Below are 27,637 nucleotides of genomic sequence, written 5' to 3' on the forward strand. Positions count from 1 at the left end.
ATCTCGAAGATTCCGGCAGAGGGGGAGCGAGGCTCGGACCCTCCCCCCAAGGTGAAGGCCCCAGGCGTACAGAAGTTGACGATGGCCTTAATTCACCCTGTTAAGACCTCGATTGAGGATGTCGCCGCGGCCCTGGCTCAGCCTGTGGAGGCTACACCAATGGAGGCGACCTCAGGACCCAGAGTCTCCCTGCCACCGCGGAGGGAGTCGTCTTTCAGGCCCATTGAGAAGACCCCCACAAAGTCCTCGTTGGAAAAGGTGGGGGAGGGGCTGGTGGCCATCGTGGATACGGACACGACCTCTGAAGTAGAGCTCATCGAAGTCGTGAAAGAGGCCCAGCCCATCGGGAGGGATCCCGACGAGGGCGACGACGAGAGCGATGGTGTCGCCGACGAGGCTCCTCAAGAGAGCCCTCGCGCCTGTCGTTTCCGGCACCGCAGGACACTTCGGCGGCCATTTTGTCAGCGATTCAGTCCTTATGCTCGGAGATAAGGACAAGGTTGCCCCTCCCCCCAACGGAGGTACCTGAGCCAGACCCGACGGGGGAACCGGAGCCAGGACCTTCGGAAAGTCCACCGCATAAGAGGAGGAGGATGCATCCTACGCCACCTCTCCCACCTGCTCTGCCTTTCCCCCGGTCTACTACCCACGGGGATGATACAGGCACGGACACGGCTACGACAGGTACAGATGACGACGGAGGCAACGACGGGACGTGTCCCCCGTCGCCCCCTGCTCGGGTGTCCCCGCCCGACGAGATTGGATCCTTTCATGCCATGATTTCCAGGGCATCCGAGCTCTTCCTGCTCTGCCCAGAAGAGAAGAAGGAAGGGTTCCTTTACAACGGCGCAAGGCTAAAAGGAAGACGGTCCTCGCCGTACCGCTTCTTGATGACATCTGGGATGATGGGCTCGCCCTCCTCAAGAACCCTGCCACGGCCCTGGCAAAGAGGGACCAGTATGAGAAGAAGTACCGGGTCCCCAACGCTGCCCTCCTGTGCCTTCGGGTGCAACCTACCCCGGATTCGGTCGTCTCGGCGGCGGCAAAGAAGAAAGCTTGGGGGGGGGGGCATTGGCCTCGACATCAACTTCCCCGCCGGAGGGCGAGGGCAGGAAGCTGGAGACGATGGGACGACGGATCATCTCATCCGCAGCGACGACTATCAAGGCGGCCAACGCCCTGGCTATCGTAGCCCGCTACGACAGGGAGTTGTGGTTCAAAATCGCCCCTCTGTTGGACTTCCTTCCGGACACCAAAAGGGCTGAGGCCCTTGTCATCCTACAGGAAGGTGAGATTGCTTCGGACCACGCCATCACGGTGGCAACGGACATCGCCGACACCGGTTTCTGTCAGTTGGGCAACAGCGTTTGCTTGAGACGACGAGGATGGCTCAAGGCCACGGATTTCCGCCAGGACGTACAAACCAAGGTTTTGGACATGCTCTTCGACGGGAACAACCTGTTTGGGAAGGCGGTTGATGAGTCCCTTCAGGCCATCAAGACAGACACAGAGACTGCCAGGGCACTGGGAGTACTCCAACAACGACGGCCGTCCTTTCGGAGCTCCGGAGGCAGACAAGGTGCCTCCACGGGATCCGGCAGTGGCTCCTCCACGTACCGCCAAGCGGCAAGATCTTCGTCCCAGGAAGCCTACAGGGGACGCGGCAAGTCAGGTGGTGCCCGTCGTCGACAGGGAGGTCAAGGAGGCAAGGCGGCCTCCAAACAAGATTGAACCGACCGTGGGGTCGGGCCCCCGCCGAAGCACCCCGGTGGGAGGCCGGCTGGCGAGCTTTGTCAGCGTGTGGGAGTCCATCTCCACCGACTGTTGGGTGCTGGACGGCCTGGCCCAAGAGCACGCCCTCGAGTTTCAGAAGAAGTGCCCTCGCGTTCCACCCGTGGCCAGGAAGGAAAATCGCGTCCCTCAACTACTGTTGGAAGTAAGGGCGATGCTCAAGAAGGGTGCCATCGAGCTTGTCCCAAAGAAGCTTCGGGGTTCCGGAGTTTACTCAAGGTACCTCCTCGTAAAAAAGAAGACAGAAGGATGGCGCCCCATCCTGGACCTGCGACGACTGAACAAGTACATCAAGGCACAGAAGTTCGGTATGGTCACCCTCCAGCACGTGCTGGGACAGCTGGAGGAGGGCGATTTCCTGTCGTCGTTGGACTTGGAGGATGCGTACTTCCACATCCCCATTCTAGAAAGACACCGAAAGTTCCTCAGGTTCGTGGTCCAAGGGCGGCACTACCAGTTCAAGGCCCTCCCGTTCGGATTGAAGTCGGTACCCAGGGTGTTCACCAAGTGCCTCGCAGCGGTGGCGGCGCGGTTGCGCCTACAGGGGATCCACGTCTACCCCTACCTGGACGACGGGCTCATCCGGGCAAGGACAAGGGAGCTCGCCGTGGAGCACACTGCGAAGACCGTCCAGCTGCTCACGGACCTGGGATTCTCCATCAACTTTCCAAAATCCCACCTGGTTCCGTTGCAAGTCGCCCTGTTTCTGGGAGCCAAGCTCGACACAGTGGCGCGGCTGGCCTCGCCGTCGGAGGAAAGGACCAGGACCATTCTGGGCAAGGTGCAGCGTCTGCTGGCCACGGACATGGCCAGGGTAAGATCTATCAAGTCCCTCCTCGGGATGATGTCCTCCTGCATTTATCTGGTGCACCTTTGCAGGCTTCGGATGCGCCCCTTACAAGAGTTCCTCAACGCCCGCTGGGTCCAGTCGACGGGCAGCTTCGAGGACAGGATCCCTCAACGAGACGCTCCGTCAGGCGATCCGGTGGTGGGGTACCCGCTCTCATCTGTCGGCGGGCACGGACTTTCAGACCCCAGCTCACCAGGTGACGGTGACGACGGACGCCTCCCTGGAAGGTTGGAGAGCGCACTCCGGAGATCTTCACGCGAGAGGCCTTTGGCTCCCGGAGGAGAAGTCACTCCACATCAACATCTTGGAGCTCTGCGCAGTGTTCTGGGCCCTCAGGTCCTTTCTTCCGTCCCTCAAGCGCAAGGTGGTCAGGATCTTCACCGACAACACCACCACAATGTTCTACATCCGGAAGCAGGGCGGAACCAGGTCCCCGGCCCTATCCAAAGAAGCCCAGGATCTGTGGCATTGGGCCGTCGCCCAAGGGATGTTTCTGGTGCCTCTTCATCTGGCAGGAATATAAAACACGATTGCCGACTCACTCAGCAAGGAGCTGCGCTCGTGCCACGAGTGGGAACTACGCCAGGATCAAGTGGATCGACTCTTTCGACGATGGAGCGAACAACAAATCGATCTCTTTGCGACGGCGACGAATTCCAAGTGCGTTCCCTCTGCTGCCGTTGCTGCCCCGGCTCATCAACCAGCTCAAGAGGGCCCGGTGCAGGATGATCCTCGTCGCACCGGCGTGGCCGAGACAGATCTGGTTCCCGGACCTTCTGGACTTGTCAACGTCCACACCAGTCAAGCTGCCGACGGACGCAGACCTTCTCTTTTTCTGTCAAATACAGTCAGTCTCCCCTGGGTTTACCTGTTTCTTCTTGCGTTCCTTTGGTTCAGTTCCCTTCAACTTGATGGCTCGGTGTGCCTTCTGTTAGCTGCTGTGCTTTCACTGTGTCCTTTTCTACCGTGCATAGTTCCCGCTGCCTTGTGTTCTCAGGCAGCAAACTGTCTTCACTCTGCTTTCCCTCTGCGTGGTGCATGTCGTCCTCGTAGGTCACGGTGGAGCCCAGCGTCTGCAGATCTCTTGTGCCCGTCAGATCTAGCAGATTTAAACTTTCCGTCATGATTACATAGTTTCCAAAGACTAGACCGTTGCATTGGTTTACCGGTCATGGGCATCTTCACTGCTCTGTTGCTTTTTCTAGTCTCAGTTGTTACCAGGATGTTTCTTGTATGAAGTTGGGGAAGCTGATATTCGACCTTACGGGGAGTGATCATTACTGCTCTCTGCCTCTCCCTCATCCCAGTTGTTGTTACTGTTCTTTGTGGGGTGTTGGGGAATACTTTAAGTAGATCTAGTAAAACGTTGATGGAGTGTGTTCAAATATGCCGTCAAGACATGATAAATGGAGCAAACATCCCTAAAAGGGAATGGGGGGGGTTAGGGGGGTAATGTGCCTTCTGTGCTGCAGAGAGGAGTCCCTGTTCTGGACATCTGTCAGTCGGTAAAGTGGGCATCTCTGCAAATGGTTGCTATTCATTACTGCTTGGATTCGCTTTCTGGCCAAGACACTGGTTTTGTTAAGGTGGTCCTCGAGAGTTTTCTGGTCTAAGTGGTGCCCTTGCTCCCCTCCCTCCTACAGATTTTCATACTTCTTTGGGAGTCCATCGCAGATGAGTAATCTGTGGGAGGAAGGAATCCATTGCCCTTCCTACTTGCGCCATAGCTAGTACACCATTGGTTCTGCGGTCCCTCTGCGTCAGAGTGCTAGGGGAAAAGAGTGGAACTGAGGTCATAGGCGGGGCACCTATATATACTGGCGTGAGGGCATAAAGGCATATGACAAGAGCCAATGCATAGCCATACTGCATCCCTCGGCGGCGGGACGTTTCTGGAGAACAGCTGTGCTGTGAAGTGGATATCATAGAATCCGTGGGAGGAACATTCATCAGAAAGAACATTACAGAGAGGTAAGTAGGTTGTGTTTTTGATACTTGCCTGTCTAACTGGTATTATTGGTGTAGCTCTGTGTTGGCTCATTGAAGACCTAGACCACTCGCACCCTTCTGGGACTAAGCCTTACCGCTCTGCTACCTTACCTTGATTTGGTTTGCCTAAACTCTGGTCCTTGACTGTTCACCTTATTTGCGTAGCCTTCCAAGCCTATAGCGACTGCTCCCTACCGACCCCAAAATAGATCCATTAAATGATCCATCCCTTTGCGACGAAGAAGGGTTTGAGACCCAAAAACAGGCACCGGAATGGTTGAGGAACTGGAGCAGTGAGGCCCCAGTGCAGTCGAAGCAACGACTGGTAGAGGCAGTGGAGGAACCGAAGGCAGCTCCCCCTGACATCGAAGGGCCGCTGATTGCGGGACCAGCGCACATCAGGGGGCAGGTAGCAGAGGCAGATGGTGTCCAGCACACTCTTGGTCTGTACCAAGTGCTTTTGTGCCCTTCCCCCATTGAATGGTTGAAGTGCAGCCCTATGACATTGCCCGGGCCCTTCGAAGTAGACAACAGACACAGAGTGGGGGCCCTACACGGGAAGCACCCAAGGCTAAGGCTGTGCACAGGAGTTGAGGGGGATAGAGTGACAGAATAAGGGTGCCCCAGACAGCCAGGATTGACACGTAGTGAAGGGGTGGTGGCACTGGAACTGTTGGCAGTGTAAAGAAGGCATGGTATCAAACAGTGAAGACCGACACAAGTGAACACAGTACAAGGGTGTTATTGAATTTCAAATAGGTTGGTTGAACGCCTATCTAAACCTTAATCTACGGATGGGAGCAAGCTACGACCATCAAATAATAACGCAGTCCTAGTGGAGTCTAAAAGGGCCTATACTAAAAAACCAACTGCCAATCCTTACTTCTAAATACAAATGGAGTGGGATAAGAATGTATGCAAAAGGAGAGTGTTAAAGAAAGAATGTTGGGGGTGGTTGAAAAGTTGGCTTCCCTTCACTACATTTTCAGCACGGGGCAAGGCAGCACGTGCAAGCTTGACACACACTCTGGCTTCTTGGCCACTAGGTAACAGTTCAAAAATATAGGCATCATGCCTTCTGCCAAAGTCTCTCTCCCAATGACAGTCTGTTATTGCAGAGTGCCTGGTGTAACAAACAAAATACAAAGTTCCTTTTCTTTGTCAGGGTTTTCACATTCACAAATTCACAACTGGTCTACCTCGTTCGGGCTCGGTGCGATGGGATTTGCTTAAACATTGCAGGACCACTTCGATTCACTTCACACAGTTGTTCTCATCAATCTTCTACTTCCGTTTCCCTTGACGGGATACCTTATAGAGACTTTCGATTGAGCACATTCTCAGTGCCGGACCACTCTGTCAACAGTATTGTATCTTTCCTTCTAATGTTCGAACATTCGTCAGCAGTTTAACTTTACTCGCGTCTTTCATCACACACGTTTAACAATGTTCGTTCCATCGCTCGTTATACAACGTTGCAGCTTGCAACCTTGACTTCAACAAAGACTGGTCCTGCAATAGTCTCCCCAGCTCACCGGCTGTGTTGATTTCTGTCGCTTCTTTGTTCGTGGAGCCAAGGACGATACCACAGCGTCTGCTGCTCGTCCCCGCCTTAGTTATGCGGGAGGGCCCTTCGGTATCTCTGACAAACAATGCAGGATTCTTCAGTCTGGTTTCCCAGCCTTACGCTTTCTGTCTTGAAGGATTCTTGAAAGTAACTGCGTCTTGCCGAAAAGGTCAAGGGTGTTTTCCTTCTTAGGGGCCCTCCTTAGTTTGCCATCTTTCTCCCCTTGTTCAGCTGCCGACACGAAACTGCTGTACCTTTGTGTGCTTTGCCTCGCTCAGTGTGTGCTCTCGTGCTCTGCCTTTTATCCGTGTGAGTAAGTTTAATGGCAGTCCGGTGTGAGTGATTGTTAGTAATTACCTGACCTTGCCTGACCATAGTAGTGGGACATGTCGGGTACACGGCTCAGCTGCGAGTCTGTTTTCTCCCAGAGCGGGCTGTCTGTGCAAAAGTGTTCGTGCAGGAAAAAGGGGGAAGGGATAGAGTGTACATATCTTCTACCTTGTAGGATGGGGTAAAGATGTTACAGGGAAGAGAGGGATACTGCGTGTTACGTCTCACCATCAGCCGTCCCACTCCCCGAAGACCCCTCACCTAGGTGATCCTCCCGCACTGGCTACCCTCAGGGTCTGGATCCAAAGGCGACGGCCGTGCCGTGGTCACCTGAGCGAGAGATCCCCTGGGATTAGCGGGTTAGATACCTTCTGGGTTCTCACAGCCAGCCTGGGTAGGAAGTAGTGAAGGGCAGATCAGGTTCCAAGCTGGGAGCTAGGCCACTGATCAAAGCCACGAGGAAGGAAAAAATAGTCAAGGTGACGCAGAGCAAGATTTATAGATGCACAACAGGGCTGACGGACAAGACGCAAACACTAGCCCAGCACGATAGATCCAGAGACACGCTGGACCATCCTGATGAACGATGGCCTAGGTACTGAGGGCGGTGAAGGACTCAAACCAGCATGGATGACAAGATAGTGTAGAGATGTCCCTCAACGCTCACACCTGGAAAAAATACAACCCACTAGGGAAAAGGGTCCAGCACACCTCTTTCAAGGAACACAGTTATATTTCCCAAAAAATAGAAATGCACCAGCAAAGAACTCTGCTGCCATGGAACGTTCTGGTTTAATCAGTATGAACAACACTTTATGAAGGCAGACAGCATCATCAGTGACGTAAATTATATACTGTGTAAACCTGTGCGGCGGGTTGGTAGAGACCCTATACAATAGGCTACCTCCTCCATAAGGGATACCAGACCATTGGTCCCAGCCCCTTCAGGCCATCTTCCACATGGGTTTGTCCTTTCGCATCATTGGGCGTCAAGCTACCACTGATTGGCAATTATGTGAAGAAAAACAATACAAGCTCTATTTCTAACCTGATGTGCACCTGGTATTGCAGACATGGGCTAAGAGGAATCTTGGAGGCCATTGCTTCTCACAAACTACATCTCGACTCGAGACAAGTTGGTGCCCGATCGAAGTTCCCCACCCTCGTTTTAACTGTTGTTTTATCCCTCCTGGCACTTTGCAGCACAAATCGTGCGACTTAGTGTGAAGGCAGCTGATCCCTGTTTTGAGATCTTTGCTGTTAGATTGGGGGTTTAACAGTTTTATGGTTGGTGGTCTGGGACTGACTGGTATCTTGGAATGCTGGGGGTCTTCGGACTGGGGCTTTCAGGTGCTATTACTTAGAGCTGGGACAGGAATAGTTTGAGGCTTGTGCACTCCTTCTTGTGGGATCGCTTTTCACAGCGAGCTCTCAACCCCCTTGTGGCCTTGCAGGGCGCATTCCTTCTGGGATACGAAATGTTGGCAACATGAGCCAATGAAGGGTCTATGAATCTCTGCAACTCTGGCCTTCCTCACTGGTGCACAAGCTACAATCTATTACCGCCTGCATACAATTTATTTCTGTGTGTGACTCGGATCTGCGGCCTTGGCTTCACCAAGGCAGAAATATGCACCCCTCTCCCCACACTATGGCCTCTAGCGACATCTCCCTCCCTCCCTGTTACTTCCTATAACCCCTAGTGTACAGTCATAGGCCTCTGTTTCATCCAAACGTGCTGGGGGGGCCTGGGAGGATAGTTTCTCCTTCCCAACAATAGGACAAGTAGGGGTGGACGTATCCCTGCGTCGGGTGGAGTTGAGAGCAGTGTCAGAGTGTGGGGGAGGCCGAAGAACCCTGCATTCGCAAGTGCAAGTACTTCAGGGTAGAACACGCCTCCTGGAAGAAGATGCAGATGGTAGGTCACTCGGGGCTCAGCTTTAAATAGTGGGCCTTTCCGAGAGAATGGAAGGGCCGGCAATGGACCTATTTTTGGGGCAACAAATTAGTGAGGAGCTACGCCCAAAAAGGTTTCACTTTTTCACAACAAAATGGGAGCACGCGGTCCCGGGCAGACCAGCCCCAGCAGGAGCTCTGCCGAAACAGTCTAATTTTCGAGAAAGAGACACCATATTGCTGGCAGCCATAGCCATGGGGTCCATTAAGGTGGGCACAGCCAGAATCGTTATACTCTGTGCAGTGAGTAAGGAGATCCTTTGTGGAAGTCAAATGACAATTGCAATACATGTTAATATTCCCAGCAAAGCTGAAAGTGATAGTGGGTGAGAGATACTGGATCTTCCAGAACCTGGGATAAGTCTGGTACTGGTTGGAGAGCAGAGAAATACAGCAGACAGGTTCAGTGTTGAAAGCGAGGAGGGGGCAGAAGGGGGATGCACTTGCCTGGGGAAAGGGGAGAAGAATTGCTGAAAGAGGCAATGAGACACTTTAGCAAGGACTACAAAATTGTCAGAATCCAGCTGGGCCTGACTGAGTAGGTAGACGAACCAGAGGCTTCCCAGACAATGGAGGCGACTCGTGGCTTGATGGACTAAACGATCAGACATGCAAGCACTTGATTTAACATTGTTGCATAGTCAAGCGGCGGAACACGCTTTCGGGGGCGGAGGGCAGCTGGATGAGAGTACCTGGGAGGGGCAGGGGCGGGACACGAAAGGAGGGGGAGAAGGAGTAATATTGGAGTAAGCAGAGGGTTAAGAAAATGGTGGGAGCGGAGGGGTTTCACTGATAGAAGGGTGAGCAGGGGAGTGGGTAGAAAAGACTGGACAGGGGCTAGTAGAGGTTAGATGGGGCTTTCAGGGAGATAGATACTTTGCAGTTGTGGAGCACGTATGGGAGGAAAAGGGGGACGGGGGTAGGAGAAAGCCAGTTGTGGGAAAGGGAGTTGTGGTATTCTTAAACTAGGGAAGCAAAACATTTCTTTCATCAATGTGTATGACCCTCCCACGCTGCTGGGTGACACACTGGAGGATGTCAAAAGGGTGGTACTCGGTGGGACAGGCACAGGGTATTACGATAGTGGTAGGGGACTGTAACGCAGTGGTTCGACCCGCACTCGCTCTGGATCGGTGGAAGGGGAATGAACGAGAGGACAATGGGGACACAGGGATTTCATCGAGTCAATGGGATTACTGGACGTGTGGAGGGAGGCCCGCCCCACAGGACGGGAGTTCTCGTTCTTGGCGGCACGCACACCTTTTTTTGAGAATAGATCACGTATTTAGTCCGTATTCAGATCGTCATAAAGTGGAGGGGATGGATTACCTACCCAGAAGAATCTCATACTGCGCACCACTGATGTGAAAATCCGGGCACAGCCTAACTGCTCATGGGGACATGGAGGCTGGGAACCTACTACTTAGTGGACAAGGAAATCATAGCAGAATTGAGGGAGGACACACTGCTATTCTTTCCCCTTAACGGAAACTTGATGGAATCGAAACAAATGCTATAGGAGGAATATGAAACCTGCTGAGGGGAAAGGCCATGGCAGTGACCTAGGCCAACGTGAAAAACCAGGTGGATACCATATGAGGCCAGAGCGGCCAAAGTGCAGGCACTAGAGGGGAAGTGGTGGGAGGCCCAGTCGGAGAAGTTATTACAGGAACTCTAGATGGCGAAGGGAAGAGGTTAGAATTCGGGCACTTGGAGCGTTGTTGGGCAGCCTGAAAATGGCCGCTTAGCAGCTGAGCTCTGTGCATCACAGACACTTATCCACCAGCATCGGCGGCTGCTCTACTTACTCCACTGCCAAAACCATTCCTGTGTACAGCATATGCCCTGAGGGTTCTCCTCCCCAAGCCCCAAAGAAAATAAGAGCCATGATGCCCAATTGCGATTGATTGATCTTTCCGGCCTGGTCGGCGGCCGGTTCGGGCCGAGGGGCCTGAACTGGATCTGCTACCTGGGGACGTCTATCACCTACCTCGCCTACTATCTCTGGATGACAGCTGCTGGGGCCGTCCCTGCCACCCCCAGCGGGCTGAAACCGCGGTTGAACTGACTGCCTTGGCCTGCCGGCCGCTGCGGTGCCGCACCTGGGGTCGGCGCTGCGCGGCCCCTGCCATACCCGGCGCGGATGTGCCTCATCAGCTGCTGCTCTGATTCCCCACGGCGCAGCTGCGTCATCAGTCTTCGCGCTCCGGACGGGTGGCGTGACGCGCTGTGGCGCCGGGCCTGAAGCTCTCCGTGGCCCCCAGTCTCTCCGTCTGGACTGCAGCTCTGCCCCCCCTCTGCGGCAACCACAACTGGCTGCAGCGCGAGCTGCTGCGACCGCCCCCCCTGGGCCGCCGAGACAGATCGGATCACTGACGCCACGGGTGAGGAGTGGGAGGTGGCCACGCACGGTAACACTGGGAGCCTGCTAACTCTATTGCCAGACCCCGCTTTCCTTCTCTGTGTGGTTTCTGCCTGCCCCCCGCTCTCCCTGTCACGCTGTACAGTCGCTCTAGATCCCTGATTAGTGCATACCTCACCGTTGACTTCTGAGGATCTTGCTGTTCTGCTCCCCTCTCCATTTCTTACTTATCCCAGCCCTTGGGCACCTATACCCCTGCGGTCCATGCTGTGCCTCCTCACCAGCTGGAACTGACCATTCATGCCCAAACACATCCATGGGGACTCACTGAGGACTGCTTCTCGTGCCTCAACTAAGGGTTGTTAGAGAATCTCTCACCACAATCGTGATAACCACGGTCCATACTCATAAGTGGTGTCTGGCATTGCTGCTTGTTCCCTCATCCGTATCACTCCCACCTCTGTCCATTCAGTGACTGTTCTGGCCATACTACCGCACTTGTACACCCGCCTGCGGATGGACGGGCCTCCCTGGCGGATGTGTGGTGTTGTCTAGCTGGGACTCTGTCTCCATCCCTTGCCCCACGCTGGGGTAGTTGGATACTGGCTGGCCCCTAGCCTGCCTGTCGTACTGAAGCTGCAGCCAGACACTGTCCAGCCATCTTGACCACAACCCTGGCTGCAAAGCTGTGCCGAACAGGCCGCAGCATTCTGTAGTGTCCTTGCCAGGACCCCCTGGGCCAGAACATAATCTGCTGCTGAGTGGAACTCCCATGCTGTAGCCCGCTGTGCTGACGCCATCTCCACGTTACTCGCAACCACCGGCCAGGTACAGAACCTCTTTGCTCTTGGGCCACATCTTTAACATCTTCAAGGTACATCCAATTGGCCTCTCCTACCTCTGCCGTCCTATTGTGCACCACATCTCATCCGCCTCAAGTATATAGAGGGGGGCTCGTGCCGGCTGCAGCCCGATCGTGGCGGGTGTTGGGGGTGAGACAGCACATACATATACTCCATTCCCGCCTTCGGTATACAGCTGGAGCTGGCTGCTACATCGCTGTTTCGCCTCTGCAGTGCTCCCAGTCACCTGTGTTGAGGTCTGCCTACTGGGACATACTGCTATCCGATTCCCACACCTAGGTACGGCCCCACCGGCCACCCAGCGGCTGATAGGCCGACACTCGCTGGGGTACCCTATTCTACCCCTGCCCCGGGTGCTATCTTTGACGGCTTCTGCACATTACTTGGCCTAACTCGGGCTGCATGCTTTGTTATCACGCTTGGACTCCATATACTTGTACTTGTCCGCTCTGCCACTGTACAGAGATGTCCGGCAGATCCCATGGAGCCAACAAGGTGGGCGCCATGGATAAGTTTGCCAAAGCGGCGCCCAGACCCGAGTCGGGTCACTCATCGGTTTGCCAAGAAGAACCTGCCTTGCCCCTGGATATGCCGGCCCATGATCTTGCTGCAATGATGGAGTCCATGGCTAAGAACTTTGCCTCGATCCACGAAAAGCTGGATGATATTAACGCTAATGTTGCATCACTTAAATCTCAACTCAACCAGGCTGGGACCAGGATTACCGAAGCTGAATCTAGAATTGGGGTGAACAAAAATGGTCTACTTGTCCTTTCAGGATACAGTTGCTTCCCTTACCCGTGATATGAAGTTTGTAAAAGCCAAGTGCAACGACTTAGAATCCAGATCACGTAGGAACAATATACGGATCATAGGGGTTACGGAGAACACACTTAAAGGCTGCATGGAGTTGGCAGTCGAGAACCTACTCAAAGAATTACTTGGTGACCCCGAACTGTCCCCCTTTTTCACTGTCGAGCGTGACCACCGCGCTTTATCTCCTCGCCCCAAGTCCGGAGACTTCCCCAGACCCATCATTGCCAAAAATTCTGAGTTACAGAGACAGGGATCTTGTACTCAGTCTATCACGAGATAAGGGTGAACTACGTCTTGGCTCCCACATTATCCGAATCTTCCCCGACTTCTCCATGGGGGTACAGCAGGAACAACGCCAGTTCCTCGGTGTAAAAAAGATGTTGGAGCATAACATCCCCTACTCAATCCTGTTTCCAGCACGCCTCAAGTTCACCTTTAGGGAGAAAGCTGTACCTCTTCACGTCCCTGATGAGGCGGTAAAGTTTATAGAGGCACAGATACCGCTCAATAATCCGGCCGAGGACCTCATGGATAATGACTGATCATAAACCGTTTGCTTCTATCCCATCCAGGTTTTCGGTAACAAATATCCCTTAATGCCTCGGCAGATAACAGTGCTGATGTGTTGCTCTCTACACTATGTTTTGGAAATGTGTTGAGGGGTGGCTCGCTGGCCCACACGGCTGCGGAGGGTTCCCCTCCAGTATTGACATCTCCTGATATAACAGACCACGTAGTGATGCTTCAATACCACTGTCTCACTAATCTGCGCTATTGTAATTCGCTTCTGTTATACTGTTCTCTCATTGAGTAGACACTGCCTTCCATCATGGTATGTACTTATGGGGTGCAACTCTGCTCCGGCGTTCTTTGTCGCTGTATTGGCGGTGGGGCTAGAGTCCTGTTTTCTCCTTACAGGCACTGTTACTACTTCAACTGGGTGTAGTCTGATTTGTACTGACACCGGGAGCTCTTGACTAATAATGTAACTGACACAGTACTATTTCTACATGTACTGCTACTTAGAGGAGGGCTCTGACCTACTTGAGATATTTGTACCCTAGTTTTATTTTGGAGAAAGCGCATATGTTGGTATATTGGTAAAACGTGTTGCGATGTTTATACTGCCGATCCACAGTACCATTCTCGGTACTTCGATATTCTTGCTTTGGTCGGAAGCACAGCAACAGCACTCCCCGCTGCGGTTGCAATGACCACTGCAGGGGTATTGTTAGGTCTTGGTCCCCGTTGGGCCCATAGCATAGGCAATCCATGTTGGGATGGGCCAGCGGTCACCTGGTTAGAGGGAAATATTGATTATGGGAGGGTGGTGGATGGGTTCACTACCAGCTATGATAGGGTGGTGAGGGAGGGGTTGGTACTGTTTGTGGGGAATTTTTTGGGAAACAGCAGACACAGACCGGTATTTCAGGCTATGTTGGGGCACTTTCGCACAAACGATCACACTTGCAAAGACACACTAAGGCACAACAGTTGGGATGTACCGTAGATCACAGAAATGCTTACCAAGATAATGTCATGGAATGTCCGGGGCTTAGTAACTTCACCAAGTCTTGTAAAATCGTGGCTTACGCCCAAAGACACGGCATTAAAATACTCATGCTGCAGGAAACGCACTCCACGGGCGATTTGGCGAAGCATATTGCATCATTGTGGGGGCCTAACAGATTCTACACGTCCTACTCTACACAAGCTAGGGGAGTGCTGACCTTGATACATAAATCTATTAAGTTCACACTCCATAGGGACTATGTTGATCCCGAGGGCAGGTATATTGTCTTACATTGCACGATGGTGAAAAGGGAATATATTCTTATTAATACCTATGGTCCCAATGTGGACACCCCAGATTTCGTTGATGGCATTGCCTCAATACTCCTGGGATATGTGGGCATTGCAGTCATTTGGGGAGGCGATATGAACTTAATTCTCAACACTGACTTGGATAGGACCGGAACTGCACCCAGACCTCTATCACAAGCTGCACGTAGGCTACGCATACACAGTGCATCACTGGACATCCGGAATGCCTGGAGGTCCCTCCACCCTCACACACGCGAATACATTTACTATTTTACCATTCACGATAGTTCCTCCAGAATCGACCTTTTCCTGGTATCTAGCACCCTGATGGGGAAGACTAGCGAGGCGCAAATATTCGCCCGCACTTTGTACGACCATGCCCCGATCACCCTGTTTGTAGAGTTAGGTGCTCCGGTGCCCACCTTCAACATCTGCCGCTTCAAGTCTGCGGCCTTCCTCGACATAGTATTTAAGGCTGACATATTAGCAGACATCGAGACCTTCTTTGAATGCAATTCCCTACATGCTACCACTTCTGTTGTCTGCTGGGATGCTTTCAAGGTATACATCAGGGGGATGTCCGTTTCCAGGGAGGTGGGGGTGTTGAAGACATACGCAATTACCTTAATCGCTCCGAATCCAAACTGCGTGAACTGGAACAGGATTGCTCGTCAGCACCCGACCCCGGCAAACTCGCTCAAATCAGCAAGGTGTTCCACACGCATGCCATGAGGGAGGTTCGATATTTTAGTCGCCCACCGACTGCTCGTAAATACGGGGAGGGTGAGAGACCAGGTAGAACACTGGTGAAATGAATGAGAGGGGATGGGGGACAGGCCCAAATAGTGTTTGTCAAGGATGCGCAAGGGGTTCGTTCCACAGTGGTCGGACCAGTGGATATTGGACATCTTCAGTGAGTTCTACACTAATCTGTATGCCTTGTCCCCTAAACACAATGAACAGCACATGAGAGACCTCCTCGAACAGATGCCCATGACATATATTTCCGTTGATACCCGTGACCAGTTGGACTCACCGATCCAGCTGGACGAAATAGTCCAAGCCATTTCAGACCTCCCGAAGGGCAGGGCCCCTGGCCCGGATGGTCTCACCCCCGAGTTCTACCACGAGCATGAGGCTATTCTCGCCCCAAACTGCTGGAGATCTGGGATGAGTCGTTGCGGACATCTGCTCCCCCCCCCACCTTTCCCTGCGTGAAGCAGTTATGTTACTGCTCAAACCCGACAAACCTAGTGACGAATGCGGTTCATATAGGCCCCTCTCCCTCATGAACATTGACACCAAGATCTTTGCTAAGGTTATAACTAACCGTTTCCTCCCGATTATGCCACACCTGGTCCACGAAGACCAGGGGGGCTTCGTACTCGGGAGATCCACTTCACATAACATCCGACGTCTCTTCAATGTCATGGCCAGAATTGACCAGGACGCGAGTGCCATTGCGGTCACGCTTGATGGCCAAAAGGCATTCGATATGGTCTGATGGAAATGCATGTGGCTGGCCCTAGAGAGGATGGGGAAAGGCCCTAACATGATAGGGTATATTAAGCTGCTGTATACTACCCCGATGGTGCGTGTCCGGGTCAATTCCCTCACATCTACACTATTCACACTCTTTAGAGGTACTGGACAGGGCTGCCCTTTTTCCCCGATCCTCTTTGCACTGGTGATCGAACCTATGCCGGATCACATCGGAGCGCGCCATTCCCATAGGGGAATTCGCTTGAAAGATTCCCCTGAGATAATATCCCTGTACGCAGATGACGTATTATTATATATTAGAGATCCTGCCATCCATCTGGACCCTGTACTACGAGATATCACACGTGTGGGCACCCACTCGGGCTTTACAATGAATTATTCTAAATGTGAGATCTTACCGTCTCCACTCAGGAACCTCAGTCTGAGTATCCGCTCCGCTGGTCTCCTAACAGTATCAAGTACTTGGGTGTCCAAATGTCTTTATCTAAATCCACCCTGCTAGCAGATAACTACCTGGCTGTGGCATAATTTGCTGAATCAAAAATGGCATGGTGGCGCCATCTCCCGCTATCACTTGCTGGTAAACTCTCCCTCATTAATATGGTCCTAGTACCAAAATTGCTCTTCAGTAACGTACCCATCTGGCCTGGGAGACAATACTTCACACAACTACACAAATCATTCGCCCAGTTCCTATGGCACTCGGGGGCGGTACGTAAAAAGTGGTCTGACATGACGCTGCCATATGAGAACGGGGGATTCACGGCCCCTGACCTATTACGATACTGGATGGCCGCACAGGCCTAATTCACCACTTATTGGTACCCAGGCTCCTCGTCTCATCCGCACGTCAAGCTGGAAACCCTGGCTATACAATGGACTCCCCCATTGACCCTGTGGCAACCACTCTACTGGCCTGGGGCTGCTACAGACGGCAGCTGATGCAACTTACCCCTGTTATAAATGGCTTCTCATATGGAGATTTCCTTGACTGGAGCCCACACACGACGCAGCCCGGCCCACTGGTGGGGGACGCTAGGCTACCATGCGCTAACTGATCTTTTTCCCGACTGGAAATTCATTGAGCCACAGACATGGCGGCAAGGCCATACTAGTTTGGAATACTAGGCCATACTGTTACAATATTATAGGCTCTGTGCCGCTATCCGTGCTCACTTTCTCCATGGAACGGCCTGACACCCCGGAAATTGCTTATATTGCCAACTCAAGCAGCACACGCAGCGTTGTCTCCGCACTGTATAAGATGCTACTACAGGCCACTCCAATCCGTCCATCCAAAGCACGCTCTGAATAGGCTGACGAACTGGGTCTAGAGATCACGGTCCAATTATGGGAAAAGATGTGCTCCCACACTAACTGGTTATCCCTCAATTCCCAATACCGTGTCGTGTAGTTCAAATTACTAAACAGACTGTATTACACCCCTCTCAAAATGTCCAGGTTTGCCCGCACCACCATACATACCTGCGCCCGATTCTAGTTAGAGGGTGCTGGCCATCTACACATGTTTTGGATATGCTACATGTTGGGCGACTTCTGGAATGAGATCTTGGGGGCTCTTATGGACATCACTGGTCCGATGGGGGTGCTGTTCGGGGTGTGGAATGACATTGAGGCTAAACGTATGGCCACATTCTTGAACATTGGATGCATGATGGCCAAGAAATGCATATTACAAGGTTGGAAGAACCCCTCCTGCCCCCCCCCGACCCCTGACCTTCAAAGGTGGCTCAACACACTTACCTGGGCCCGGAATTGTGAAGAATATCTTGACATGCTCCTCGCTCACTCTCGCCCCGGGAACATATGGTCCGCCTTTAACAGCTGCCTTATCAATCGAGATGGGAGCGTATCTGGAAGTGAGTCTTCCCCCTGGTTCTACAGGATTGATTTCAGACATTGAGGCCTCACACTTGAATACCTCTTACTGTGTATATGCTATTCTATGTGCTAATGTGCTCTGTCTCTTGCATGTACCTACTGTAATGATGCTCTGACATGTCTGTTTACTGTAAACCTTTGCTAACAAAAATATATGTTTTTTTTTAAAAAACGAATTTGGGCACTGGAAAGGCGGGAGTGTGGCTTAAGCGGGCGCGTATATATAGGAATGGGGAGATAAGTCAGGGAAATTACTAGTTTGGCTAGCACAGGAAGATGAAAGGAGCGTTTTGATATATGAAAGTAGAAAGGGTGAGGACGGGGACATAACACGGGAACCAAAGGAAATTGGGCAGATCTTCCCAGCATACTCCCAGGATTTGTTTAAGACCCAACTGGGTATCCTGGTGGCAGAGATACAAGGGTTCCTGTGAGAAAGTACCCCTGGCCTATCTGAAAATTGAGCAGAGAAACTTCCTAGAAGGGGACCTACAAATTGAGGCATTGGAAACGGCTATTTCACAAATCAGTAAAGGGAAGACGATGGGACATAACTGGCTCCCACTAGAGCTTTACGCACAACTGAAAGGGGAAACGTTGGGCCCCATGAAGAAAATGTTGCAGGAAAGTAAGAGGAAAGGGAGCCTCCCATCTGTCCTGAGGGTATGCACAAATAATTCTACTCACAAAGGAAGGGAAAGAGAAGGAGCAGTGTGATAAGACATATCTCCCTAATTAACATTGAGACCACAATTCTCGCACGGTACTAGCAAATAGATTGCAAAAGGTCATATCAGAAAATGTGTGAGATGACCAATGTGGGTTTATCCCCAACAGATCTATGAGAATGAACATTAGAGGTATTGGTTTTAGGCTTGGCAAAAGACAATCATCGCTGGACATACTAGCACTGGATGCATAGAAGGCGTTGATTCAATTGAATGGGAGTACATGTTTGCAGTTTTGAAGAGGATGGAATTTGGGGAAGGTTCAATGGATACGATGCAATATTGTATAACAGCCACAGTTAAAGTAAACCGTGTATTGTCAGAAAAATTCACCTTGAAGCGTGGAACCAGCCAGGGGTGCCCGCTATCGCCCATGCTCTTTGTAATGATATTAGAGCCACTGGCTAAATGAGTCAAAGAGCACCCAGAATTGAGGGTCTACTGCTGGCCGGATGGAAGGGAGGAAAAGATATTCCTATACACGTATATTTTGTTGTATATGACAAACCCAGCACACTCGATACCAAGGGCGATAGCCATTCTGAAAGAGTTTGGACGATACGCTGGTCTGAGTATAAACTGGGGCAAATCCATCCATAACCCAGTGGAGTGGGGAGAGGGTGACAATAGACGGTATCCAACACTGAAAACGAGCTGTGATGGATTTAGGCATCAAGGGTTATTAGTCCAAAAGGACAAAAACCGCTTTAGCAAGCTCGACCTTGAACCAGCGATGAAATGATTTGAAAATGACAACAGGCGGTGGGTGACCCTCTTAGTCTCACTAATGGGGCGGGTACCTTTTGTACAAAATGGTGACACTTCCCCCGACTACTGTATATAATCCAATATGCCACAAGAACATTGAAGGCAGGCGACTTTGATAGTCAATAAAGTGCTGTCCAGTCAAATGGTCGAATATATTTGATCGAATGACAAATTGATCGAATCAATTTGGTCGAGAAAAAAAAAGGTCGATTTTCTTTTTTTTTTAAAGTATTTTTTTTTTTTTTTGCTCTAGTATAGGTAAAAAAGGTGTTTTAACACCAAAAACGGGGGTTGGGGGGGACCCCCCCCAAAGAAATAAATAATTCGACCATTTTTTCGACCAAATTGATTCAACCATATTGTAATTCGATCAAATGCATTCGACCAAATGTCTGGTAACCCAATAAAGTACTACAGGAATTTCTATGGGAACAGAAGACAAGAGTCAAACTGGAGACGTTCTACAACTCCCAGTGGGATTGTGGACTGGGTCTTCCAAACCTACGACTATATTACTGTGCCTCGTAGATTGCCATCGCATATCAATGGGTATATTGGGAGGGCAGGGGCCCATTGGTAGATGCAGAGCTGGCCTTCCTCTGAAGTAGTGGCTGGGAGAAACTCTTATATGGGAAATCACAGCAACTACAAGTGCCATTGACTACACAGTTGATAGCATGGAATCAAGCCCATAGGCAAATGGCATGAGGCAATCGACTTACATTGACGGACAAAATCTGGGAGAGAAAAAACATTAAAGGATTATAATGGGGAGAATGGGCGGCGATCAGAGGATTGGGACCTAGACCAGGGTGGACATGTTCGATAAGGAAGAGGGCGAGGTTAAGGGTATTGGGTTACGGAGGTAGATGTTGGGAGGGGGATAATAAGATACAGGAAAAGCGGTGGGAATCTTAGGTATGAAACTGCAATGTGGAATTAGCTCTGTACTACCTGTGGTTGATTTTACTTTATATGAAAATGAAATCATATGTTTTACTGAAAAAAGTACTGTAATAACTTGATTTGTGTTGCAAAAGGAAAAACATTCTTGCTTTTTATATTCTAGTCGCCCTTTCCTGGTGATGATGAAGAGGAGGTATTTGATAGTATTGTCAACGATGAAGTCAGGTATCCTCGGTTCTTGTCAACAGAAGCCATTTCCATTATGCGAAGGGTAAGAGTTTGTGCAATGCGTTCAGACTTTGAAAGCATTGCAAGTTTTATGCATTGTACATGTTGATATATGTCTTTCCTACTGAAGAACATTCATAACATGACACTTTTTAAGACAGAATTTCTATTTTAGTGATTCTAGGACCACTTTTTGGGGCTTTGAAACTTTTTACTCCCCCCCCCCCCCCACCCCTCCCAACGTCTATTTTGGTTTATTGATCTTTTGGTGGCCAGATCAACCTCACCTGAAGTCCCCCCCTCCCATTGCTTCCGTTTATACCTTATATAACGTATATGGTATTGGGTTGCTCTTAGGTGCCCAGTCCCAGCAGTCTTTCTAAGCCCTCGTGCCGCATTTCTGCCCTAGTGTGATTTGGTGCTTTAAATTGATGTTACGTAATAGGTTGGGAGCAGCAGTGCTTTAATTTTAATTTTGCCTTCACCAAGGGTGCACACCATTTTACTGCATTGGTAGACCAATGTACTATTTTGTTAGCCATTGAGTTTTTCAAAATTCCATTTGTTTGCTAGGGTTTCCCTTTGTCTAGGTGACCACAAGTGGGCTGTTCCAACCATGTGAGCTTTTTGTTGGACGACACCCCCCCCCCCCCCAACCTCACTCCCAGTGGCAGCCTCCATATTGGTCCTAACAAGTTTAGGCTAATATATTTACTAGTCCTCCCGCTTCCGCTTACTATTGGCAAAGATATTCTTTTTGCAACTTTCTCTCCATTATTTTTTATGGTGTCCATCCCAACCTGCCATTCGTTTTGCTCTGCTTTGGATCCTGTCCTGCCTTTTGAAGTGAAGTAAAGTCACTTCTCTTACCTTTTGCTCATTTTTTATAGGGCAACTGATCAGTCCTTCAGACTATCAGTACTGGGAAACATTGTTTGGGGATCCTTTGTGCCTTCTTCCTCCCCTGTCAAGTCCTTATAAGGTCATGCACTTGCCCAGGAAAGCTGCTGCTTTCGTTGGCGAGTGAGCCTTGGTGTATGTGTGGCCCCAGAAAGGGGCTGGAACTATATAGTACCAGTCCACATCACTGGTGCCAGAAGGTCTGTGACTAGGGCAAATGTGAAACTAGTAGTTGTTCCTGATTGGGAACCTACTGGTTGTTTGAATGCTGCAGAGCCTTACCATTGGTGGTCTTGGACTAGCTTCCAGCAGGGATTTTGGATAAGAGGAGGACCTTTGCAGCTATTCTGAACGTATGTGTTGGGCCAAAAATCCTTTGAAGAAGAGCAGTTGATGACACTAGGACGATTTCTTTAGTAGCCCAGAATCCTCTCTAGTGACCGACCCGGTGAAGCCATGCTCCTCTGCCTGATCTCTTAACTCTAGTTGGTGCTTCAGTTCTTGGACTAGTGGGGCCAAATAGTCTTGACGTCTTCTCGAGAGTCCAGTCCCTCAGAGCCTTCAGAAGTGTCCCTGGAATGCTGGGTGGACTGACCAGCTCCCTCCTGGGCTTCCTCACCAGAACAGTCGATGTTCTGTGTTCAAGCCTGGAACTTTGGTGGTCGCAAGTTTGTGTCACAAGTCTCCTTCTCCCAGAGTTACAAGTTCCTATCTACAAGAGAACCTGTCCTGGAGCAGCTTCTGTGACTGCGACTGGAAAGGACGCCTGCAAATGGTGATTGTTGCTGGACTCGCCTACCTCATTCGCCTTCCTCAATCCTGTTAGTGTCCCAGAGAGGTCTGCATCGTTGCAATCTGCATTTATTCAACGACGGGGATTGCATCTTGCAGTTGCACCTACTGGAAAAATCCCCAAACCTGCACCCCTAGTGCACCTCTCACCAAAATAAAGGGCGAACGATAGAGCCCCTAGCAACCACCAGGCATCTATCACGACATCTAGGAAAATCTGAGACGGGAGGACGGGGGGTTGAAGTAAGCATACCTACGCATACCTGTTCCTGCCCCCCAACTCCTGTCCTCCATTGAATAACATTGGGGACAAGTCCTTTTTTCTCCTATCCCTCTCAGCTCACCTTTGGTCGTTGAACCTGGGTGGGATATCTTGCCCGTGGGGCAGCCTTGGTCTGGATGAAAGGGCAGAATTTACCTGTCTTTTGGTAAATTGTTTAACTTTGAAATAGTTTGAAACTAATTACCACCTAATCACCACCACAAGCCCACTGTATCCTTTTAAGAGACCTCATTTTTTGGACTCAATTAGGTCGATTTAAGATGAGCTATGAGCCTATGTGTGGAGTGACTGGAGACTTTTTTTTTTTCTCTGACCAAGAGGATCGGTTTGCTCTAGCCGAATGATAACATGATGCAAGTGGGTTAGACATGTCTCCTCACTTGGGTCTGCAACTGGATGCTCCTTATGTTTGCCCTAATGCACAGAACAGGAGGTCTGCGGAGAGGGTAGTGGAGGCCTTGGGCCTAAGCACCCCAGCTAAACCCCTGTCAGCCTATGAGCTGATAGGCATCCTAGATAAGGGACCACAAACAGAAAGGGCATTGCGTTTTAATGCAGCTATCTTGTACCCCATTACCTCAAAGGCCTTGCTTCACGCCAGCTGTGGATGCTGTACTCAGGAAGAAATACAAGCCGACTGGGGAGGGTGGCAGGGGGGTGGGGGATTTACCTTTCCTCGCTTCGCACCCCATGCCAGAAGGCCTAGTAGTGCAAGCCGCTACAGTGTACTGTAGACCAGCCACATCCACCTCTAATCGAACTATAGACAAGGAATCCAAGAAGATGGATTCTGCAGCATGGGGTCTGGCATGGATTCACTGTATTCACTGATTTTCTGGGAGCGAAGCTAGATACAGTGGGGCAACTGGCCTCCCCGTCAGAGCAGAGGACCAAGACCATCCTGGGCAAGGTGTGGCGCCGGTTAGCCACAGACGTGGCCAAGGTGAGGTCCATCAAGTCCCTTCTCGGGATGATGTCATCATGCATCTATCTTGTACCCCTTTTGCAGGATGCGTCCGCTGCAGGAGTTCCTCGACGCCCGCTGGTTTCAGGCGACGGGCTGCTTCGAGGACAGGATCCCACTCGACGAGGAGTTCCGTCGGCCGATCCTATGGTGGGGCACCCGTGCTCACCTCACTACAGGCACAGACTTTCAAACCCCGGCATTTCAGGAGACGGTGACGACGGACGCCTCTCTGGAGGGTTGGGGGGCCCACACCAGAGATCTCCACGCAAGAGGCCTTTGGTTCCCAGAGGAGAGGTCACTCCACTTCAACATCCTGGAACTCCGAGCAGTGTTCTGGGCCCTCAGGTCGTTTCTCCCATCCCTCAAGGGCAGGGTGGTGAGGATCTTCACCGACAACACCACCACGATGTTCTACATCCGGAAGCAGGGAGGCACCAGATCCCCAGCCCTGTCCAAGGAGGCCCAGGATCTGTGGCACTGGGCTGTCGCCCAGGGGATGTTTCTGGTGCCCTTCCATCTAGCAGAAACAAAGAACGTCATTGCCGACTCACTCAGCAGGGAGCTGCGCTCGTGCCACGAGTGGGAGCTGCGTCAGGATCAAGTGGATCGACTTTTCCAACGATGGGGCAAACCCCAGATCGACCTGTTTGCGACGGCGATGAACTCCAAGTGTCAGAGGTTCGCCAGTGAGTTTCACCAGCCGAGGAACATGGGGCGATGCTTTCTCGTTCCCCTGGGACGGCCTGTTCCTGTATGCGTTCCTTCCGTTGCCGTTGCTGCCCCGACTCATCAGCCAACTCAAGAGGTCCCGGTGCAGGATGATCCTCGTCGCACCGGCGTGGCCGAGACAGATCTGGTTCCTGGACCTTCTGGACTTGTCAGCGCCCCCCTAGTCAGACTGTCGACAGACGCAGATCTTCTCTCCAGAGAAGGAGGCGCCATCCTCCATCACGACCCGGAGTAGCTGAACTTGCAAGCCTGGCTCCTGCAGCACTAGAGTTTGGAGGATACGATATCCCGGTGGACTGCAAGGAGGTGCTTGCAAATGCCAGGGCGTCCTCAACTCTCAAGTGCTTCGGACACAAGTGGAAGAGATTCTCTGTCTGGTGCCGTGCACAGAAGATTAACCCTCTGCGAATTACGGCCCCTCAAGTGCTGCCGTATCTGCTATCGCTGGCCAAGGCGGGACTAGCTCACGCTTCCATCAAGATCCATCTTGCAGCGATTTCCCGTTACACCAGAACTTCGGGATGGTCATCCCTGTGGTCTCATCGCCTGGTGAAGGAATTTATGAAGGGACTCTTCCGATCGTTTTCGCTGGTGAAGGCTCCGGCCCCGGCATGGGAGCACAATGTGGTGCTGACCAGGCTCATGGGGCCGCCATTCCAGCCTTTGCATTCGGCACCGTTGAAATTTCTATCGTGGAAAACAGCGTTCCTTGTGGCCATCACCTCCGCACGACGAGTGGGAGAGATCCAGGCCCTATCCTGCAAGCCTCCATACTTGCCTTTCCACGAGACGAGGGTGGTGCTGAGGATGCACCCCTCCTTCATGCCCAAGGTGCCCGGACTTCCACTTCAAGGAGCCCTTTGTGTTGCCAGTTTTCTTCCCTTCGTCATCGGCCGAGAGGACTTTGCACTCGCTGGATGTAGCTAGAGCGCTGAAGTTCTATGTGGACCGCACGGAGAGTTTTCGGAAGACATCACAGCTTTTTGTGAACTTTGGACCTGTGAATCAAGGGAAGGCCCTCTCGAAGGCTTCCATTTCCAGATGGCTCTCCAGCTGCATCATGCACTGTCATCGGTTGGCAAACCGACCGTTACCCGGCCGTCCGAGAGCCCATTCGACCAGAGCGATTGCTGCTACTACGGCGTTCTGCTCTGGTGTGCCCCTGCTGGACTTCTGCAGGGCTGCTACGTGTAGGTCGACGCACACCTTCACGAAATTCTACTGCGTCGACCGGGATACCAGGGAGGAGTCCAGAGTCGGCCAAGCAGTGCTGCGCAGCCTGTTCGCCTGAAGGTGGGCCTGGTGAGGAAGTAAGAGTTGCTTAATGTTGAGTTTATGTAATGCTTAATGTTGAGCCTTGGCACCTCCCGTGGTTGTGCATATGTGTACTGCTATGTATTCTTATATTCATGAGCATGTGAATCCATGCCAGACCCCATGCTGGAGAAGGAACAAGTTACTTACCTGTAACTGTTGTTCTCCAGCATGGGTCTGGCATGGATTCACATGCGAACCCTCCCTCTTACCCCTCTGCGGCTCGTCACTTGGTCATACTGCCACTTTACGTGCTACCAAATCTGAGGATGGCTGCAAGGGGCGGGGCTTAGGGAGAGGGCAGTCATTGGCTGGGGGCAGTATGACCCAGAGACCAGTGATTGGTTACTACTAAGAAAGACAGATCAGAAACGAAACTGATACTGATTTTTTTCTTTACCGAGGATTCCCAGCCTGACGACGGGGAATATTCATGAGCATGTGAATCCATGCAAGACCCATGCTGGAGAACAACAGTTACAGGTAAGTAACTTGTTTCTTCCTGAAGAGTTGCAAGTATTGTTTAAAGGGACGGCACGCATGATACAATGTTTCCCGATTTCTTGAAGACTGAGTGCTTACTGAAAGATGGGAACGCATATCTTTGAAGTGGCAGTTCAAGAGCCAAACAAAATCGTGTGCCTAATTTTGTTTTCAGCAGAAGATTCCCATCTTGCAACACATTAAAGGCTGAAGCAGGAGTTGTAGAAGTAGTAGATGCTGAGGCTAGAACAAGCCTTAACCCAAGTCCATAGAGGGAACTCTATAAAAGTAAATCCTGTAAGAACTGTACACCAATATTCTGAAGTTGTTCAATTCATAGTTACCCAAGAGTCTTCATCCAAAGCTGGAAGAGTGTCTCAACTGCTTTAGGTTAACCATTGAAGGAAATGGGTATACAAAGCTGGGGAAGGGAGCTGGGTACTTGGTCACAAAGTTGTTTCCATATCTGCATAGCAAAAAGTATTTGAAAGAATAAGAAGTGGTCTAGAAGCAGATTCTATGGTAGCTGCAAAACCGGCAAAGTGGCAGCCCTTTCTTATGGCAGAGAAAGAAGATTGCCTTGCCAGCCTGTGGAGGTAGATGTCTTGTAGAATTGCCTATCCTTAAAAGTTGCAATTGTAGCAGCAAATTGCATAATCAGATGTTTTGGTAGCAGTACTGTGGCTGTCAATAATTGTCTGAACTTTTGAAGCGAACTTTGGGGCACGTGAGTCTGCTCTGTTATATCTCAGAAGGAAGTTGTTGATGGAGAAGCCAACGTCAAACAAGAACATCCTGACAAACTAGAAATTGGAAGTAGATAAAGACACCAGAGTCGTTAAGCAGAGATGTTGCTATCAAAGCGGGAGAGGTACTTTTGTAAACTTCATCTATACTTTCCTGGAAGAAAGTCAGCCAGCAAACTCCATTGCGCTGTTACTTTTTTGTGAAAATGTAAAGGAATAATCTTTTTACCAAGCAAGGAAGAGACTTTTGCCCGTGCATGCTGTTTGTGACCTTTTTGTTTCTTTGGAACTTTGCAAAACTTTCTGTATCTTTTTTGTTCCTTGGAGGAAATTGACTTTAAGACATTCCTGGGGGAGCAGGATCTGCCCAAGACCACGAGAAGTCAGTCATCCAAGACTGTTTGGTAACCTTTCATTTATGTTGCATTTATGTGTTGAATGTTTGATTGTTTAGTGTGAGGGTTAGTTTTGTGAATGCTAGGAGGTGTTCCCATAGATCTTAGAATAGGTAGGTAATCCCCTGGTAGAGTAGCCTTAGTTGGGATTACAGTTATAATTTTGGGTATAATAAAATGTCAAATCTTGAGATAACTCTATACAGTAGTGAGTCTCACATTACTGACCCCTCACACCATGCTAAGAAAATGTTCTGCTATCTATATCTGGTTGTCTTCTTCTAATCGGACAAGGTTATGACTAGGCATTAGGCACAGTTTGCTGCCTCTTTGTAGAAGTACTGTCAGCCAGTGGCTTCCGGTTTGTTTCTAATTCTAACAATAAATAGTTTTTTGGCTGTCTTCAAGCGAAATCCTATGGATTCTTCCTCTGCGGTTGCTGAGCTCGGGGTGGGGGTCTAACTGAGGTACTGGGGCGTAGTGACGTAATATCTACACAGCCGATGAGCCGTCCGGAGCCAACAAGTGGCACGGTCGAGTCAAGAAGAGTCTGTCAAGTGTACTAACCCCTGCCGAAAAGGTTTGAGCAGCTGACGCTGGAAGGATATCTATCTGATGAGGAATCTGTGGGAGAAGAATGCATAG

At 50.9% G+C, this 27,637-nt stretch overlaps 1 protein-coding gene across 1 annotated transcript in view; it reads left to right on the plus strand.

Annotated features, from left to right (window-relative positions):
- The window catches only part of PKN2 (protein kinase N2), a 1,791,501-nt gene that overhangs the window by 1,701,692 nt on the left and 62,172 nt on the right, over positions 1-27,637 (plus strand). The window contains exon 20 of the mRNA XM_069641740.1: positions 20,319-20,426. Coding sequence (XP_069497841.1) covers positions 20,319-20,426 — 108 coding nt within the window. The remainder of the gene's footprint in view (positions 1-20,318; positions 20,427-27,637) is intronic.

The sequence above is a fragment of the Ambystoma mexicanum genome, chromosome 1q (assembly GCF_040938575.1).
Source record: "Ambystoma mexicanum isolate Mex_15411 chromosome 1q, UKY_AmexF1_1, whole genome shotgun sequence".
Lineage (NCBI taxonomy): Eukaryota > Metazoa > Chordata > Amphibia > Caudata > Ambystomatidae > Ambystoma > Ambystoma mexicanum.